At 35.7% G+C, this 19,202-nt stretch overlaps 1 protein-coding gene and 1 long non-coding RNA gene across 7 annotated transcripts in view; one reads left to right on the top strand and one right to left on the bottom strand.

The window, feature by feature from the left end:
* Positions 1–19,202, bottom strand: part of SYT1 (synaptotagmin 1) — a 624,978-nt gene that overhangs the window by 175,954 nt on the left and 429,822 nt on the right. For 5 of the 6 annotated variants that reach the window (XM_049885168.1, XM_049885169.1, XM_049885170.1 and 2 more), the window contains 2 exons: positions 8,087–8,271; positions 1,891–2,013 (listed from right to left, as the gene is read on the bottom strand). In XM_049885168.1, the coding sequence (XP_049741125.1) occupies positions 1,891–2,013; positions 8,087–8,271 (308 nt within the window). The remainder of the gene's footprint in view (positions 1–1,890; positions 2,014–8,086; positions 8,272–19,202) is intronic. The other variant, XM_049885172.1, reaches the window with a different exon arrangement.
* Positions 1–19,202, top strand: part of LOC126076545 (uncharacterized) — a 470,040-nt gene that overhangs the window by 262,496 nt on the left and 188,342 nt on the right. The window lies entirely within an intron of this gene.

Below are 19,202 nucleotides of genomic sequence, written 5' to 3'. Positions count from 1 at the left end.
ATTTGATGTTTGCTGGAATGGGAACAGGAAATGTACTGTCATTAGATGTGAGCAAATGAAAAAAAAATCAATGCTATTTATTTTCTTAAAAAGGCTACTCTCAAAAATACTACTTATAGTAATCAATGCCAATTTAGAAGTTTCAAAATTATGACTAACCAGACTGAGATATCTCTAGGCTTCTACTAGGAAATAGGAAAGTAGAATAAATTGAGAGAAAAAATTGGGTGCATATACACAGGCAGGTGAAATATCTGGAAAAAATGTTGTATGTTAAGATAACATACGTTGACCAAATAATAGGTTTGGCTCCCAACCAAGTCCTGATGCTTAAATTTTGGTAGAAGTGATAGAAATGACTTAAAATGTCATACTTAATTAACTGTAAGTGGTATACCTATAATATTCCTGTATAAATCCTTATCTGTACCTTCAAACCATCTACAGCTTTCTAGAGCATAATGTGAATTAACTACCCAAGGCTAAATTCCTTTTTACATGACAGAGCATACATCCTCTATGAGGAATCATCTGGAAACTTTAGACATTATTCGAACTGTCAATCCCCAAATAAAACTCAGAATTCTGCAGCTGTTATGATGTTCCTCAGAGCTCTTACGGCGTTACTACATTGGACATCAGTGGTCAGAGCTGAGCATTGGTGCTTGATTCATTTCTTGTTCATTCCTCTAAAAACTGGAAATAACACATACTGCATAAGTGTTAACTATATTTACTTTGCATGTATCAGTTCTTCCTTGTCCGAAAAAGGTGAGTGAAGTAAATCAAATTGGAGAAGAGATTTAAAACTCCCCTAGTCTTCTTTATGGAGCCCTGGTGGTGCAGTGGTTGAGAGCTTGGCTGTAAACCAAAAGGTCAGTGGTTTGAATCCACCAGTTGCTCCTTGGAAACCCCATGGGGTGGTTCTACTCTGTCCTATAGGGTTGCTATGAGTGGGATTTAATTTGAAGGCAATAGGTGTATATATATATACATATTTTTTTTTAAGTCTCTCCTATGCCCTAAGGATTCTTAAGGTCCTGGTCTCTAGTTTAGCTGACTCCACAAATTTTTACATAGCTTTTTAAATTTCTTTAGCAATTTAGAAGATAAAAGAACATCTCCCTCAATGTCATGGATTTTAACAGTTTTCTTTGTATAGCAGCCATCGGATAAACAGTAACTGAGATTACCATTTATCTAGGTGGCGTTTCATGACTTTTTTGAGAAATTAGAGCAGGAATGCTTGTTTTGTTACCTCTTTAGTTCCCTGTTACTTTTTGGGCAGCAGTCGTAGGCACTAGAAATCAAATTAGTGGTCTTTCTGCTTTTTCAGAATTGCTATCTCATTAGCATTAGATATTTGACCTAATATTGTGATATTACATAAGGCATTCCTGCCTTTAAAATTCATAGACCATAGTTAATTTTTTATCATTTGATTCCTTATCAATCTGTTATGTTTCAGAACTTTGGCTTGAATGGTGGCTCAACACAAAGGCCCCAAGCTCTGTTTGAATCTAAATCTGTGAAGTCCAAGGAAAGTTGTTCTTTCTAGCTCAGGCTCGAGGGATCTATGTGGGGGCGAGCCTGGCTGGGAGCTCTCAGAAGCAGGCTGACTGCTTCAAGTTAATTTTTATTCTGCCTGCCTGCGTAAGTGCCATAAGTAGATATAATCGGTTGAATACTGTGAATTCTAATTACCAGAATTTAAATTAGCAAGTAGAGGACTGCCTGTACTTAGAAATTTTTTCATCAATAGCTTTGATAATTACATTTTCCCCTCACAGCAAATGAAATATTTTAAGAAGTAAAAAAAGCTTGCTTCAATTTCTTCTTGGTGATTTCAGAAAATGTAATGGAATTAGAAGACATTTTTCTTCCTCAGACCTGGTTATTTTGGAAATCATAATCCAGTGAATATTGAAGCTTTCCCAGTTTCTCCTCTTCTTTGGGCTCTTCTTTTTCTTCCCCGTCAGTCAACCCAGTTTCAGCGTCATCATCCTTAAGAGCCTGTGAGTAGAGAAGAGGATCATACGTGAATTCAAGTGAATTTTCATCAAAACCCGAAATAAACTGGGCCTGTCGTTATACTTCCAAGCTGTTTGAAGCAAGTGCTAAGATGCTGGAAATCTCAGTTAGTCCGACACACATTCACATTTGCTGCTTACATATTTTTTTTAAATTTCATGTGTGCACGGAATTTTTCCCCCAATCAGCAAGCAACATGGAAGCAATGGAAGAAGCCCCCCAGAATATTGCAAGCAAAAAAATGTAACATCGTTGTGAAGAAAATGTCACCTTGGTATTAAATCTGGTTCTGATCAAACTGCTTCTTTCAGAGGAAAAATGTGATAAACATGCGATTAACCAGGCCAGGTTTCACATTCATTTAGTTTAAAGAGATGGGAAGCATCAAGTAAAACATCATGGTTACATGCAGAAGAGTAATTTATATGGAGTGCATGGCCTTTTGTTTCCCTATTTCCTACGAAAAAGTTGAGTAAGTAATTCTCAGAAAATTTTAATTCCCCAAGTTTCACAAATATATTTATAATGGTTATGGAAAAAGAGGAAAAAACATGCCACCAGCAAATGCGTATTTAGAGAAAAGTTCACCCCACTTCCAGTTTAAGTTTACCATTTTGTTTTTATAACAGCTCCACAAAAAGCTAGGCTGAATTAAATTGATGTAAGGGTCTGTTTGATATCAAAACGTAAAAACAGTTCTTTGCAATTTTGTCAAAAATTCAAATTGATATAAAAATTCATTTTGCTTAAAGAACAAATATTGTGGAACTGTTCTCCCTTCTTGAAATAGTCTGACCAGTTGAATATTGTTTATAACTGAAAACTGAAGTGTAACAAAGATTGAAATGCTAGAAAGCTCGTCATTTCAGAAAATACATTCAAATGCTCCTCTTTTAAAAAAAATAAAACTATATAATGCATTTTCTTACAAATGCAAAAATTTTGCTAAAAATTAAAAGTTATAGATTATGAATCTTAGAAACTTTGTTTCTAGGGATGTGCATTCTTACTGCTTTAAAGAATTAAAAATATTAGGAATAAATAGTAAACATTAAAAATTTTAAAAAGTTATATTTTCCTAATCATGAGTGAGGTTGAATAATTTAAAAATCTTTACATTAATCATTTGTATTTTTTCTCCTTGGAATTGCCTCTTCATATCCTTTGCTAATTTTTCTATTATGTTGTTTGTTTTTTTCTTATTGATTTACAGGAACATTTTATATTTTAGCGATCTCAGTCTTTTTTGTTGTTGTCCTATTGGCAAATATTGTCTCCTAGCTTTTGATTATGGAATTCTCATTTCTTTTTTTTGTATGTGTGTGTGTGTCAGGGGAGTAAAGGAAATCAGCTCTCAAGCTGAACCTGAAGACGCTCGTAAAATTGAAATGCAAATATATAAATGCAAAGAGAAAAGTGTCAGCATCATCATATTCCAGCTTCTCTCACACTTCCCTGCATCATGTATACCACATGGTCTTTTCTTTCTGTGTTCTTCATTCTCAGGACAAAGCTTCCCTGTTCACTCATCCACTTATCAAGGGACCCTCAGAGATCCTTCAAAATGGCTGCCTCAGATCCTGTTTTCACAAGGTTTCCTAATTTGGCTCCACCCAGCTAACTCCAGTTTGACCCACAGTCATTGAGGCTTGGTTACCTCACAGATGCACTCACATGAGATCATATAAAGAGAGAGTTGAGTTGTGGTCAGAGATGCCACCCCTTTTATGCTTCTTGAAATTTCTCAGGAGCCTACAATGTGTTTGGAAAATTGAAAAATGCCATTATTATATCTGTGTAGAAACTTTTTTCAATTTGGTTAGCCACGTACCATTTAATTTGAAAAGTTTCATTTATACTTGGATGTTTCTGTGGATATTAAAATGGTGATTTACTGATAGCTGGAGGCAGGGAACAATATAATTATTAAAAATTTGCATTAATCTTTTAACTTGATGGTGGGGGTGGTCACTGAAGGGAACATGAGCTAGTAAAGTGACAAGGACAGATTACTGAGTTTAAGTAGAGAACTTCAGGCTGTGGAATCCCATTGCCCTTTCAAAAGCTTACCCAAAAAACCAAACCCATTGCCATTGAGTCGATTCCGACTCATAGCGACCCTACGGAACAGAGTAGAACTGTCCCATAGGGTTTCCAAGGCTGTAATCTTTCTGCAAGCTGACTGCCACACCTTTCTCCTATGGGGCAGCAGGTGGGTTTGAACTGCCAAACGCTGGGTTAGCAGCAGAGTGCTTAACCACTGACCCACCTGGGCTCCTTAAAAAAAAATATATATATATAAATCTTTAATACTGTCAGAGAAAATGCGCTTAGAAGATTGCAGCTTAGGTAAATTACTTCCCAGTAAGATTTTTAATTTTCTTAATAATAGCAAACTAATGCACATTTCCATCTGAAAAAATCTGTACATCACTCTATCATAATAAATAAAAAACTCAGGATTAATATTTTTTCAAAAGTCTCTTTCAGAGCTGACAATTTACATATCATGTTTCAGCCCAGTGCAATTTGAAAAGCTGAGATATTAAATCTCTTTCTCCCTAAGTGGTTTTTGCTCTAATAAAAGGCGCAGGACCATCTCTGCAATTATCCTGCATGAAATAGGGCTAAATTTTTGATAATTTCTCAGTACCACTGTTCATCACTGAAGTGATTAAGTCTATTCCTGTCCCAAAGGCTGAGTTTAAGCAAGATATTTTCTGTACCATCGCATTAACTTCAGACCCATTAAATCAGTAGCTATTATAATATCTCGAGAGCAATATTTTTCTCTCCGTGGAACAAAATACGGAAGAAAGAGCTTGTAAACGCAGCGGTTCTGAGAATGTGATAAATTGCAGGAGAAAAAGTTGTGTTGGGAACATCAGGCTTCATTTTGAATTTCAAAGATTTTAGTGTACATGCCTATGGCCTGCTTGGACATTCAAATAGTACTTTGTTCAAAGCCATCAGAAGGAGCATCTGTTCACTTTAAGTTACGTTGTTCAGATTGAGATTTGACAAAGCACACCAAAAAGAGGACAGAGGGGCTGGATAGCCTTCTGTGGCCATCAATTTAAAACTTGAGCTTTCTAATACATCACTATTTAATCTATGTTGGTAAAGTTTACAATGAGGACACTTGATCATAAAAAAATCAATGTAGTTCAGCCTCTTGATGTATGGAGAATGGTCCACCCTCAGCTGTGGATCCCCAGCTGCCAGGCAACTAAATGTATCCCAGCATTGACTAGGGGTGTCTAAGTAGCAGAGGAAACCTACCGCAGGAGACAGTCCAGAACAGTCATGAGACACAACACAGATAAGGAGGACAGAGAAGGAAGAAATAAAAATTAAAATACCCACAGACATTGGTGAAAACCATGGAGAAATGACCTTTCCAGAGCTATGACTAAACAAGCTGATATTTTCCCCTCTGATTTTTTCACATTTTCAAATTTTAAGGCATAAAAGTTAATATTAATATATATCTTAGGTATAGATACAGAAATATACTATTTATAGTTACTTTTAGTTGACATTCTTCCTGGGTTATAAAATCTTACCCTGTAGACATATGGCCATGACATTGAAATTTGAATTTCTGTGAGTTCTTATAGGCTTGAAATGGTAATTTATTGATTGCCCTGGGGCCTATTTTAAGAAATCATATCTAAAATGCCTCTCTTATCTGTCCTTTTTTTAAAATGAGAGAGAGGCATGGAATATCTATATTGTCTTTCCCACATTCACATCAACATTTGACTTAAAATGTTTTTAAAATATAATTATTTAAGACAAATTCTGCATTGTATTTAGGCTGTTTCAAATTTGGGTGCTCCTGTGACATAATGTCTTTGAATCTGCACGTTCTATTTTGATTCTTCATCCTTCTTCATAAAAGGATGGAACTCATTTTTAGCTATTTTATTGCCTTGAAAAGTAACATATATTTCTGTTATATAAATGCTTATCAGTGAGGTCTATTTATATTTGCCCAAACTGTATTTCATCAAGTATATTTAGTTGTTTATAACTTGTAAGACCTAACTAAAATTTTATATAGACCAAGTGATCTACTTAAAATGATTATAAATATCTTTCCGAGTGGTTGAGATCCTAAACGCATTATATAAGTCAGTTGTTATTGTAAACTGTCATGAAATTCTCAGTATTTTTATATTTGATTGATTTTTCTCTGTCCCCTGCCCACATCTAAAGGAATGGGTAAGCAATGGAAAATTAACTACCCTCAATTCTATGTATTTATTACTCTTTAGAACTTGGTCATTTATCCAGCTCATAACAGGGGTAATAAATACCACTGCTATGCTATAAATTACAGTTTTACATCATACAGAACAAATTCCACAAAGAAAAATATAAATATTTAAATTTCTTATTCTAGGAAGAAATGCTATAGTTATTTTAAGAAGAAATGCTATAGTTATCTTCTACTATTATTCAGGCTTTTAATTCTTATTTCTAGGACATGGGGAAGCCACATTTGAATTTCATGATGGCCAAGAAAATGATAGTATTGTATTTTCAAGTTATTTTTCTCACGAATACAGCTGAAATTAACATATGTATTATTCCGTTCATGTAGGAGATTATTTCCATATTTAATCTCCCAATAAGTTGCTTAAGGAAATCTGTACGAAGTCTTGATGGCTATGGAAAATGCTGGAATAAAGCAAGACAGGATTTAAAATTTCAGTTACTACTTAACAAATTACCCGAAGACAGAAATCCTTATTAGACATCTGCCGTTGAATGTTTGTGCATGAACTCCTATGGCAGTGATTAGAAACTGTCAGAAAAATTTAACCCTTGTTACCCTGAGCTCAGGATAAAACTCTCTTGAGAGTGACTGAAGGCATTACATCCATTCCATAGCTTTGAAATGAAACAAAAGAGCAGGGAGTGAAAAAATAAGCCTTTGTGATTTAGATCCTACAATGTCTTTGAGAAAAGAGTTTGAAGTTGAGAAGAGGGTATTAGAGCTCAGAGTGTGTAGTTTAGTAGGGAACTATGCAAATGTACTAAAATATTTGTTACAACACACGATTAAATTGTTCATAAAGTTCAGTAAGCAGATTCACATATTTAAGTATTCAACTAATAGTAATTAGTGCTGTAAGAGGAATTAAAAACTGTATGGGAGTAAATTTTTGAATTATTTGATGGGAAACCTTGATAACTGAAAATATTATTTCTATATAAATTCATATTTACATTTTATTTTGTATGAATTAAATGTTCCTTAGAAATATCCAATATGAATACGATTCTAAAAACTAAATGAAGAGGCATTTAGCTATCATCATTATTAGTAGTAAACCTTACCCTGAATCAAATCATCCAGTCAATTTAGGAAAAAAATCATAAGGACAGCCAAATAGCTTTTTTAAACTGTGGAAGACAACCCAGCCAGAACAGATTTTGTAACCAGTGTTCTGGTATTAATTGTCGCTAAGTGTGGAAATAAGGACATTGCCTTAAAATTCCCTGCTCTTTAGGAGCAACTCACACTTTTCTTTCTTCCCTGTGTAACTCACTATTCTTGAGAACTAATTATAGAGTGGCTATGTAGGCACGGTAGCTTTCATCAAGTGTGATGAACAACTATAAGATTCATTCATTTTATAGTGACTACAAACAGTAAAAAAAGTTTGAAACATCTCCTGCCCAAGGGGGGAACATCCAGGTACTCTTTATTCTGTTCTCTATTTCTAAACACAATTAATACTGCCTAAATGGATGTAATAAAAATATTCAGCACCTTTCTAATATGCTGGACCCATCAAGATGGCCCTAGTGGTCATGGATGCCCTTTTTTGGTCTGTATGCTCAGAGATAGGAAAGTCCTACCAAATGTTACCAATATACTTTAGGAGGTTGAATAATGACTAAAAGGATTTCAAAGCATCTATATGACAATGACTTGTGTCCAGAAGTTGTTTCTATAAGTATCTACCATAAAATAATGAAGCATTTATCTATTAGTTTTTAACAAAATACTCTAAGAGGAAATATGAAATGAATACATTACCTGATCTTTCATTGTCTTCCCTAAGTCTTTCACATCTTTCATGTTAATGGCATTCTTCCCTCCCTTTTCCTTTCCCTTCTTCTTGTTTTTCTTTTTGAACAAACATTTCTTACAGATACAAAAGCAGCAGGTCAGGACTAAAAGAACTGCGACTATGGCTATGGCAATTAAGGCCCATGGTGGCACTGAAAGAAAAAAATTCACATAGAACATTACTAGTAAAATACTTATATATAGAAAATGTTTTAGTTCATTGGCAATAAAGATATTCATTCATTCATGTTTATTGAGCATCTACTAGGCTCCAGGCATACTGGTTGACATTACTTTATCCATGTTTTTCCCTCCAACTAGATGGTTGTTTCTATCCTTTCCATTTTGCCCTTCCATGTATCTCAAATGCCACCTCCTTTCTATTCCTTTCCTTGATTCTCTAAGATAGATTTCCGTTATTTAGAGCATGGTTCTGGGATGTGATCTTTGATTTTTAAATCCTGGATCCATCGTTCACTAGCTGTGTGACCTTGGGTAAGTCACCCAATCTCTCCCTGTCTCAGTTTCCTCATCTATAAAGTGAAGATAAATTTTTAGGTGCCTCACTGAGTTTTTATGATGATTAAATAATAAATGCAGTACCTGGCATATGGAGAAAGCTTAACACATGTTAGCTGTTATTACACATCAAATACTAGGTATCTTAGTTATCATGTGCTGTTATAACAGAAATACCACAAGTCAATGGCTTCAACAAACAAGTTTATTCTCTCACAGTCTAGTAGGCTAGAAGTCCAAATTCAGGGTGTCACCTCCAGGGGAAGGTTTTCTCTCTCTGTCAACTCTGGAGGAAGGTCCTTATCATCAATCTTTCTTGGTCTAGGAGCTTCTCTGTGCAGGAACCCTGGGTCCTAACGACATGCTGTACTTTGGGCACTGCTTTCTTGGTGGTATGAGGTCCCCGTCTCTCTGCTTGCTTCTCTCTTTTATATCTCAAAGAGATTGATTTAAGACACAATGGAATCTTGTAGATTGAGTCCTGCCTCATTAACATAACTGCCACTAATCCCACCTCATTAACATTATACAGAGAGGAATTACAACATATAGGAAAATCACATCAGATGAGAAAATGGTGGACAATCATAATACGAGAATCATGGCCTAGTCAAATTGATACACATATTTTTGGGGAACACAATTCAATCCATGATACTAGATGTTCCATTAATATGCTCTGGATCGTGTGAGGAGGCAGACATTAATCAAATAAACATAAAAGTATAAAATCATAGCTGTAGTAAATGTTAGGAAGTACTTGGTACTTGAAAGTCAATCACAGGAAGAGTAAATTGCTCAGGGTATCAGAGGTAGGGTAGAAGTTAAATGTTCAGGCTCTACAACCAGGCTTGCATTCAGGTCCTGGCTTGGCCATATGCAGACTGTGTGACTCTGGTCAGATTGCTTAACTCTTCTGAGTTTGTTTCCTCTTCTATAAAGTGAATATAATAATGGTATCCATTTTTTCAGGTTGTGAAGACTAAAGGAGTTAATATACTAAAAAGCTTAGAACCCTGTCCAACACATCCCAGAACCCACCCAGTGCACATAGAGCTCAGTTAATGGCAATGGCGGGTCAGTGATAGAATCCTTGCCTTCTATGCAGGAGACCTGGCTTCAATCCCTGGCCAATGTGCCTCATGTGCAGCCACCACCCTTTGGCCAGTAAAGGCTTACCGTATTTTTATGCAAATAACTTGTGACTTCTACATTTATTTGCCAACCGTGCTCTCCCCCATGAAATACTTTGTGCCAATTTTTTTACATGTTGCTACGAAAAAAATAAGCATGGCATGCTTACGAAAATACCTTGCATGGGGAAGGTGGGGTTGGCAAACAAATGTAGAAAATGTGGGTTATTTTGTAAAAATATGGTATGTGTTGCTAAGATGCTGAATAGGTTTTAGTGGAGCTTCCAGACTAAGACAGACTAGGAAAAAAGGCCTGGTGGTCTTCCTCCAAACAATCAGCCAGTGAAAACCTATGGATCACAATAGTTTGGTCTCCAACAGATTGTGGCGGTGGCAGAGGACCTGGCAGTATCTCATTCCATCAGGCACGGGGTCTCCATGAGGTCAGGGCTGACTTGATGGCAGTCAACAACAACTTTACTTCTTTATACTCAAGGCAAAGGGCTGAGTACTGTGGGTAACAAAAAGGTCTCAGGGTATATGATGGGAGATAAAACCTGTACGCCAATATTAAAAGAAAGAGATAAATACACTGAAGGGGGTTCTGTTGAATGCTAAAGGAATTGAGAGAAGAGGTGACTTTTGGATAAGTGGGAAGGCTTCAGATTTATAGGCTCTGTTTAAAACAATAAAGTACATAAACACGAATATACTCAAATACATACTTGTTTCTATTACAGTTGTTCATCTGATAAAAGTTAGTTTTCTTATTTGGCCTCCCCTACACCATGTACTTATAAAAAACAAGGTCTCATTGTGGAAACATTAGAATTTCACTTTAACTGGAAAGGAATTATTTATGATACAAATTATAGCTATTGAGATTAATCAGAAGCCATTAGATTTGTCTGATGTAATAAAAAAAGACATTGGGACATCATTAGTCCCGATGACTGTGGAACATCAAGTCAGGAGTACTTTGCTAAAGACACTTAAAAATTAACCTCACTTCAAAATTGAGGAAACCCACTCTCTTTGCTATCCCTCAGCATTTATCTTCATAAGAATGCTCATTAATGATTGGAGACTAACTGTTGATTTAAGGACATATGAATTTACAATTCTAAAATTGTGTTTTCAGTCAAAGAAATGTATGTGTGAAAATTATAGATAAGCTCACATCCAAAAACATGTTTTCTTATAGTCCTCTAATCTCATTAATCAATTATTCTTTTTAAAAAGTGTAAATTAAACCATAGAAGCCCTGGTGGCACTATAGTTAAGTGCTTGGCTGCTAACTAAAAGGTCAGTGGTTCAAGGTTGGTGTTTGGAACCCTTCAGCAGCTCCAGTGGAAAAAAGGCAACCTTACAGGATAGTGTAGAACTGCCCCATAGGGCTTCCAAGGGTGTACATCTTTACAGAAGCAGACAGCCACATCTTTCTCCCTTGGACCTGCTCGTGGGTTCAAACCACCAGTTAGCAGCCAAGTGCTTAACCACTATACCACCAGGGCTTCTCCCTGTAAAGATTACAGACTAAGAAACCCAGTGGGGTAGTTCCTATCTGTCCTACAGAGTTGCTATTAGTTGGAATCAACTCCACAGCACACAACAACAACAAATTAAACTTATGCCATCAATGACATCATTGTAATACTGCATTTAAAAGCTTCTACCTCTGTTAATATGCTTAAAATCCTGGCCTGCATGACTGGGTCTATGTATTCATTGCAGACGAGACAGCATTAATAATGACCTTTCATTTTGAACTTAGTAAATTATTCTCCTGGTTGGACTTGTATGATAGTCTCTCAGAGAACTACATCGAAGTCTTGAATTACACAGGACAAGACAGAAATGGTTTGACAAGTTTACGAAAAGAAAATAGACAGTGAGAAGCCCAGGAATGTCATTTATCAAAAGGAGTTAGAGGTAGGAACATGGGATTAGTGGAACAAACTTGAAATAGTTCAACTTGCTGGTGAAATAGAACACTTGGAAAACTTTTATTTCTTAAAGTGCTGCTGCTGTCTTCTAGATTTACTTTTAGTTCATCTTCTAAATAGCTTAATTTTAATTTCAAATATGCTATGTTGAATATGGAGCCCTGGTGACGAAGTGATTAAAGAGTTTGACTGCCAGCCAAAAGATCAGGAGTTTGAAAACACTGGCTACTCCTTGGAAACCCTATGGGGCATTTCAACTCTGTCCTACAGAGTTGCTGTGACTCAGAATTGACTCAATGGCAATGGTTATTTTATTTTATTTATGTTGATATATTATTAGCAAATTTTTTTCTCACAACTTACTGGCATCTTTAGATAGAGTTCAAAAACATTAATGTTTAATTATTGTAGAAAAATTAATTGTAAACTTAGATTTTATAGTCTCCACATGTAATTTCTATTGACAAATTAAGTAATGTGGGATTGTGTCTTAACTGGAGTCCCTGGATGGTGCAAATAGTTAATGCACTTGGCTGCTAACCAAAAGGTTGTAGGTTTGAGTCTATCCAGTGGCACTTCAGAAGAAAATCCTGGTGATCTACTTCTAAAAGATCAGCCACTGAAGATCCTATGGAACACAGTTCTGCCCTGACACCCATGAGGACATGAGGTTGCCATGAGTCAGAATCAAGTCAATGGCAACTTTTTTTTTTTGGTGTCTAAATGTTGGGAGAGTTTTCAAAACTAGGCAGCCACTGCCATTTGGGGAAGAACCTGGCCAATAAGATATCGTTGGAATTGAGACAGGAGGCCACAGCTAGTGGTCTAAGACACACTGAAAACATGCATGCCAGTCCAATTGGTCTCTCAAACCCCAAATGAAACATGCTTGTTTGTTTGTTTTGTTTTAATTCAGAAACATATCTTTTCTATTATATAGGTTTTTGGTAAACATATGATTTTCCCATGTTTGTTCTGAGAATAATTATCATCTCCACAAATATTAATTGAGTATCCTCTAAGAACTGGAGCTAAAAAGAGGTTTTTCCTGTAAAAGGAGAATCCAGTTAGCAAGATAGGATCTCTCTCTGTAAAAATAAATGATGCAAAATCATAAAAATTCATAGACAATAAAAAATATGTATTCTATAGAGACTTTTTCTGCCCATATAAAAACCTGACTGATTAGTTTATAATATTTAAAAAACAGTTATTTTTAATTAAATGAAGTTATTTAAATTGAGCGCTCAGGTTAAAAAATTTTATTATGCAGTGCAACCAAATATTTAGCATTTGGTAAGTCTGCGAAAAGGAAACATCACCCACAGTATTATTCATCTGTCATATTTATAGAAACAAGTTTCCATATTAATGAGCAAATCACATGGAATGTATTTCTGATGAGGCTAAAATTTATGGATGACCCACTTATGGGCCAGGAACTGGGCTATGGTTTTACATACATGGTCTCATTTAATCTTCACAACAATTTTGTTAGTTATTATTTTAATTTTACAGAAGAAAACTAACGCTTTGTGTATTGAATAGTTCGAGTTTTTTACACATGGCTTGAGGTTATTGAGTTTAAAACGTATGTATTATAAATGTATACAAAGGAAAAAAAACCTATCTAACTTTGAGATATCCTTAACAGAACATTTTATATTAAAAAAAGCAGTGAAGCAAATAAATAACAGTACAAGATGTTACCAAGAGTGATTTTTTTAAATATAAAATATAGTTTCTATCAAAAACAGGCTCATCAAAATATTGCTACTGGCAGAAAGCTACCGGCTTATTGTTATTGCTATCAAACTATCATTAAATGGAATTTTATAATAAGAATTTTAGCATTTAACTTAAAGGCCTTTCAGCAGAAAATAATTGACTAATGTGAAGACTCGCCATTAAAATGTTATTTGCTATGTTCTGCTGTGTATATGCTCAACAACGACAACAAAAAAAAATTATAAAAAATGTTACTTGTATTTCTAGTTAATGAATTAATCTAACACATATTTGTTCCAAAGGTAACTTGATGCATAAGAACTAAGCCAGAATCAAGTAAATTTGAAGCTGCGTCTGATATTTTAACTTAGACATTGTGATAGGCCTGATACTAACCTCTTCAAAATGATGTCCACGTCTCAATCCCCGGAACCTGTGTTACCTTACATGGCCAAAGGGACTTTGACAGTGTGATTAAGGATTTTGATATGGGGAGGTATACTTGGATTATCTACATGGGCCCAATATAACAACTAACCACTACCACCTATTGCCAACTGGTCAACTCCAACTCATGACAACCCCATGTTCTCTGGGTGGACTTGAACTTCCAACCTTTCAGTTAGCAGTTGCACGTGTCAACCATTTGTACCACTCAGGGACTCTGTGTAATCACTAGGGTCCTTATAGGTGAAAAAAGGAGGCAAGAGGATCAAAATCAGAGGGAGAGTCGAAGATGCTGTGCTGCTGGATTGAGGATGGAGGAAGGGGCCATGCAACCAAGGAAAGAATGCAGGCAGCCTCTCAAAAAAAAAAAAAAAAAAAAAAATCATTGTCATCAAGTTGTTTCTGACTCAAAGCTTCTAGAAGCTTGAAAAGCAAGTAAACAAATTCTTCCAATGAACCTCCAAAAGAATATATCCCTCCCTTCACCTTGATTTTAGCCCAGTGAAACCCATTTCAGACTTCTGACCCTAAAAAAAGACAAAATCAAACTATTTGCCATCCAGCCTATTCCAACTCATATGGACCCTATAGGACAGAGTAGAACTGCCCCACAGGGTTTTGTTGGCAGCCTGAGCTCTTAACCACCGCACCACCAGGGCTCCACTCTGACCCTAGAACTGTAAAATAATAAACATGTTTTGGGCCGGTAAGTTTGTGGTAATTTGTTTCAGTAGCAGTAGGAAACTAATATGGACCTCAAAAGATTTGTCATGTATGTTCCACATAGATGACTATAGAATTCGAACAGTAACGTGGGATATTCCTCCATTTTCTGGTGTCTTTCCTTCTCACCCACCCCTTTTATCTATTCTTTCTGCAACCATTCTTATGATGCCAACATTCTATGCAAGACTCTCTCAAAGATAACCAATGGTTTCCTTTTTGTCAAACCTAAATAGCATCATCTTTGGTATTAGAATATCGTGATCACACATCTCAAAATTTTCTTCTGTTTTGTTTCCACATTACTGTCCTCACCAGCACCCCTTTCTATGCCTGTGACATTCTTTCTTTTTTTCCTTTCCCATTCTCAACTCTTAAGCATGGTAGTTGTTTTTAGTTTGTTAGTCCTTTGCTTGTCTTCACATTCACTCAGGCCTTAAACTTTTAGGCCAGTTATTCCATTTTGTTCCTTTTTCTATATTCTAATGCTGTATTTCCAACAGCCTATACAATGTTTCCTGTGAATACTTCATCTTCTCCCCAAACCAGTGCTCCAAGCCACGTGTATGGCTTTTGTCTTTCAGCACTTCTATTATTTTCTGACAGTTGGACATTGGAACCATGTGGAAGTTTTTATTCCTAAATCCAATTGGTTAGTAAGTCTTGCTATTTCTTCCTTCAATGTATTTCACACTTCTTTTGAATCTATTTCCACTTGTAAGGTGCAAGCCTGATATATCCTGTCTGATCTTCTTTCCCATCAATTATTTCTTCTACTCAATTTCTTTATTCATTGTCATTAGGCAAAACGTTCTGAAATAGACTTTCTAATTATTTTGAGCATAGCTTTCAAATCCTCTGTCATTTGGCCCACCCTACTTATCCATCTTTATTTCTCATTACTCTCGTCCACTCATTTCTAGGCTGGTCAGTCTGGGAAACTCATCGTTCCCTGCCCAATTCTACTCCCATGTTTTCTTAAAAGTCTGTTCTTTCTTTTTTGAAATGTTGGTCTTCTTCCTCTTCTGTCATTTAAGATATATATATATATATATATATATTTTTGTTTGTTTTTTCAATGCTCATGACAAATCTCACTTAGGGTTGATATATTTTAAATGAAAATATTGGATACATTTGTTAACATGCCCCTGCTCCCAATCTGGTGGGAAATATCAACCATGAGGTATATTACATTGGGTGGTTTATATTAGATTGGTACAAAAAGGTCCATTATTTTAAAAAAAAAAAGCTGGTAAATTTGTACAAATGTGTAAAAAATGTTAACAAATCCCCTTCCTACATATGAAATTCACTTCTTAGTGATTCGAAACACAACACTTTATAGAGTACTCATGATACGAAGCACTGATATTTAATGCAAACAACATAAAAAATAATTTAGAACTATTTAGAAATGAATTTGCAGTGCAGGTCTTTTGTTGAAAAAAAAAATTCCCTTATCAAGAAAGGCTATTCTTTCATGGGTAAGCATAAATTGAGCACTTTAAAATATTAATTATTTAACTATATATATACTTATTGAGTGTCTACTGTGTGCCAGGCATTTTCCTTGGGACAGAGATACTGTACTAGGCACAGGTTGTGAAATCATGAAGCTTATTATTTCCTTCCCTTGGTGTCAAAAGCTAGGTCTTATTATTTTAAAAGAAGTCAATTTCTCATATTTGCTAAACTCACAGCTTTCAGAATGTCATACAGTGCATTTTCAACTGGAGTCTACATGACTTAATAGGATCTGTGTACAGATCTAGTGCTCCAAAGATACAATTATTGACAAAATCAACTAGTAAATATTCCTTCTGCAATAAAAATGTAACTCTTAGTATTAAAAGCACCATCTTTTTTTTTGTCCCAGAGAGTTTTGGCACTAAATAAATTTTTAATAAAGGTCTTCATTTAGGGACCATGACATACATTTTTTTGAAAGCTGTCCCTCCAAATACCCTCTCTTTAATAGAACATTGTAAAATTAAAGACGGAAGCTTCACAAAGAACAGTGCTGTTGCATAGTGTACGTTAACAAAAGAGAAATGTTTAACATGACTGTGTAGCAGCTGTGTGTGCCAAGTTTATGCTCTCAAATCATAAACTTGGGGAAGGGGCTTTTTTTTTCCCCCTAATTTACACAATGTACCTTATGACCTAGGGAGTCCTGCTCCATGTGATTCTGAGCTTTCACTTTTAAACAGATTTGCTTTTCATTTCCTAAAACCCTAGGTCAGCACTGAAAAGCTTAGTACCATCAGCTTAACGGTACTCCCATAAAAAAAAAAAAATGCTTTTGAGTTGATTCTGACACATAGCGACCCTATAGGACAGATTAGAACTGCCCCATCGGGTTTTCAAGGGGCAGCTGGAAGATTTGAACTGCCAGCCTTTTGGTTAACAGCCATAGCTATTAACCACTGCCACTTTTTTACTAGGGCTGCATAACAGCGCTCAGTAAATGTTAAATGAGATGAAAGAAACCCACATATGCACGCTCTTGAGCTCAAGTAGAAATAGAGTTGACAATCTTGAGGTACACCACTATCTCAATTGGGTTTTCTTCAGGTCTGTTACTTGGTCCCATTTCTTTAGCACCGATTTTCACCTTCCTCATTCCTAGCATTCCCATTGACAGCCCTACTGCTGTCTCCTAGGCTGGCAAACTTTTGGTGAATTTACTTACTGGGTTCCAGTTTCCACCTAGAGCAAAACTCACTGGTTTTTCTTTTTCTATCTTGATTTCTTTTCCAAGGAAACTTCTGCATTATTTATCAGTGCCATTTTCATTCATCACATTAAGAAACAACCTTAAATCCATGTTGTTTTTACAAGATGAACTACGTGTTCCTGTCTGGGAAATAAAAGCTTGTATGTCTGCATCAACCCATGATATTTCAGCCAGGAACCTCAAAGATGACAGATGTAATACCCTTGCTATGGCCATTACAAAATTCAGCAATAACATCAAGCATTTTCTACCTCTGACACACCTCTATTCTGTCATCTCAGTACCTCACCACTGCAGTAATTTCTCTGCAATTTGTCTTATGACAAACTTGCATATCTATTTATTCTTATATTTACTAAAGCTTTTTGTCAGCTTTTAGTTTTACCCAAAATAACCCATTTTCTTTCTTTAGTATCATATGTTATTACAAGATGCAGAATACAATATGAAAATAATTATTCTTCTATTAACTAGTAGGGAAAATAATCCATATTTCAAAACTGTGCTTCTGAGACTGCTTATGAATAATTTTTAAAAACATGCAGGGATAATCATCTTTCAAAAATTGGCAAAAAACAAACTAAGCCTTGCATTTTAAAAAGCTTTTTCTAAATTACAGTATGCAAATGGGGAAAAAAAACTCTGGAAACATGTGGGTTAATATACTCATTAACCACCTCTGGAGACAGAACATTAAACGCAAGTTTTGAAATAGTGCAAAAAGTCATATAGCATATGATTTAAATCAGCCAATCGGAGGTCATTATAGACTAAAATAAGTATTAGGCAAAATTATCTTTTCCTTACCTCTTAGAATAATAGTTCTAAGTCTCTTGTGCATCATATGCCCCTTTGAAAGAATGACGAAGACTATGAACCCTTTATAGGGATATGTGTGCATGTGTGTGTGTGTGCGTGCATGCATCTCTGTATACATTTTCACACAGTTGAGTGTGTGGTACCCCTAATGAAGATCATTCAGATTTCCTTAAATCTGGAAGATCATTGGACCCCAAATCCAAAACCGTTTTGGAAAACCATCGGTGCAAAACTCATCAACAGTAGTTAAAGGGAAATCTTATTGTGTCATGTGGTTGTTTATTTTTTCATTTGTTTTTATTGATAATCTGCTGTGTGCTTAAACTGTAGAGTTATGGATTGTGGGGGCTATGGGGGAACAGAGCATACAGAGAAGATGGGTCCCTATCTCTAAAAGCTTATAAAGGCTAACCGCAGAAAACTGATACAAAGTGACAGAAGCCAACACAGCTAAGTCCAAATTTCTGTGGAGCAGATGGGCTCTATAAGGAGCAGTTTAGAGACAGAAGATAACAGGGGCCTGGAGTTCAGGGAAGGCTTCCTGGAGAAGGTGAGTGTTCAGGTGAGCTTGGAAACTTTGCTGTACAGTGAAAATGGCATTTAAGGACTCGAGCTCTTTTCTTTCCTACATTCTCCTCTTCCTCTCCTCCTGCCTTCCTTCCCTTCTTCCTCTCTTTCTCTCCATTCTTGCCTTTGCATTTTAGACTCCTTTTTATCACCCATTGACTCTTTTGTTAACAAAGCTCTCACTTAATATGACAGAGACTTATGAAAATATACATTAGACTTCGTTTTTATCATAGTGAGAGAAAACACATCTCCTTGTAGTAAATTCATGTAGCCTTCTCCAAATAACCTTCAGAAGTATGCTTTTAAGAATAATTCTCTTCTCACATAGTTCTGTTCAGCTTTTCAATATATGCCTCTGACAAAAAGTAAACCGGAAGATGTTGTTTGTATTAATATGCTGTAGAAATGACCCAAAGCCATTGACTTAGGTCAGCTGCCTATGGCTTTTTCGGGCAGAT

This window comes from Elephas maximus, chromosome 4 (genome assembly GCF_024166365.1).
Source record: "Elephas maximus indicus isolate mEleMax1 chromosome 4, mEleMax1 primary haplotype, whole genome shotgun sequence".
NCBI lineage: Eukaryota > Metazoa > Chordata > Mammalia > Proboscidea > Elephantidae > Elephas > Elephas maximus.
Note: the sequence above shows the minus strand (reverse complement) of the source record. Positions and strands in the feature narration are given on the sequence as shown.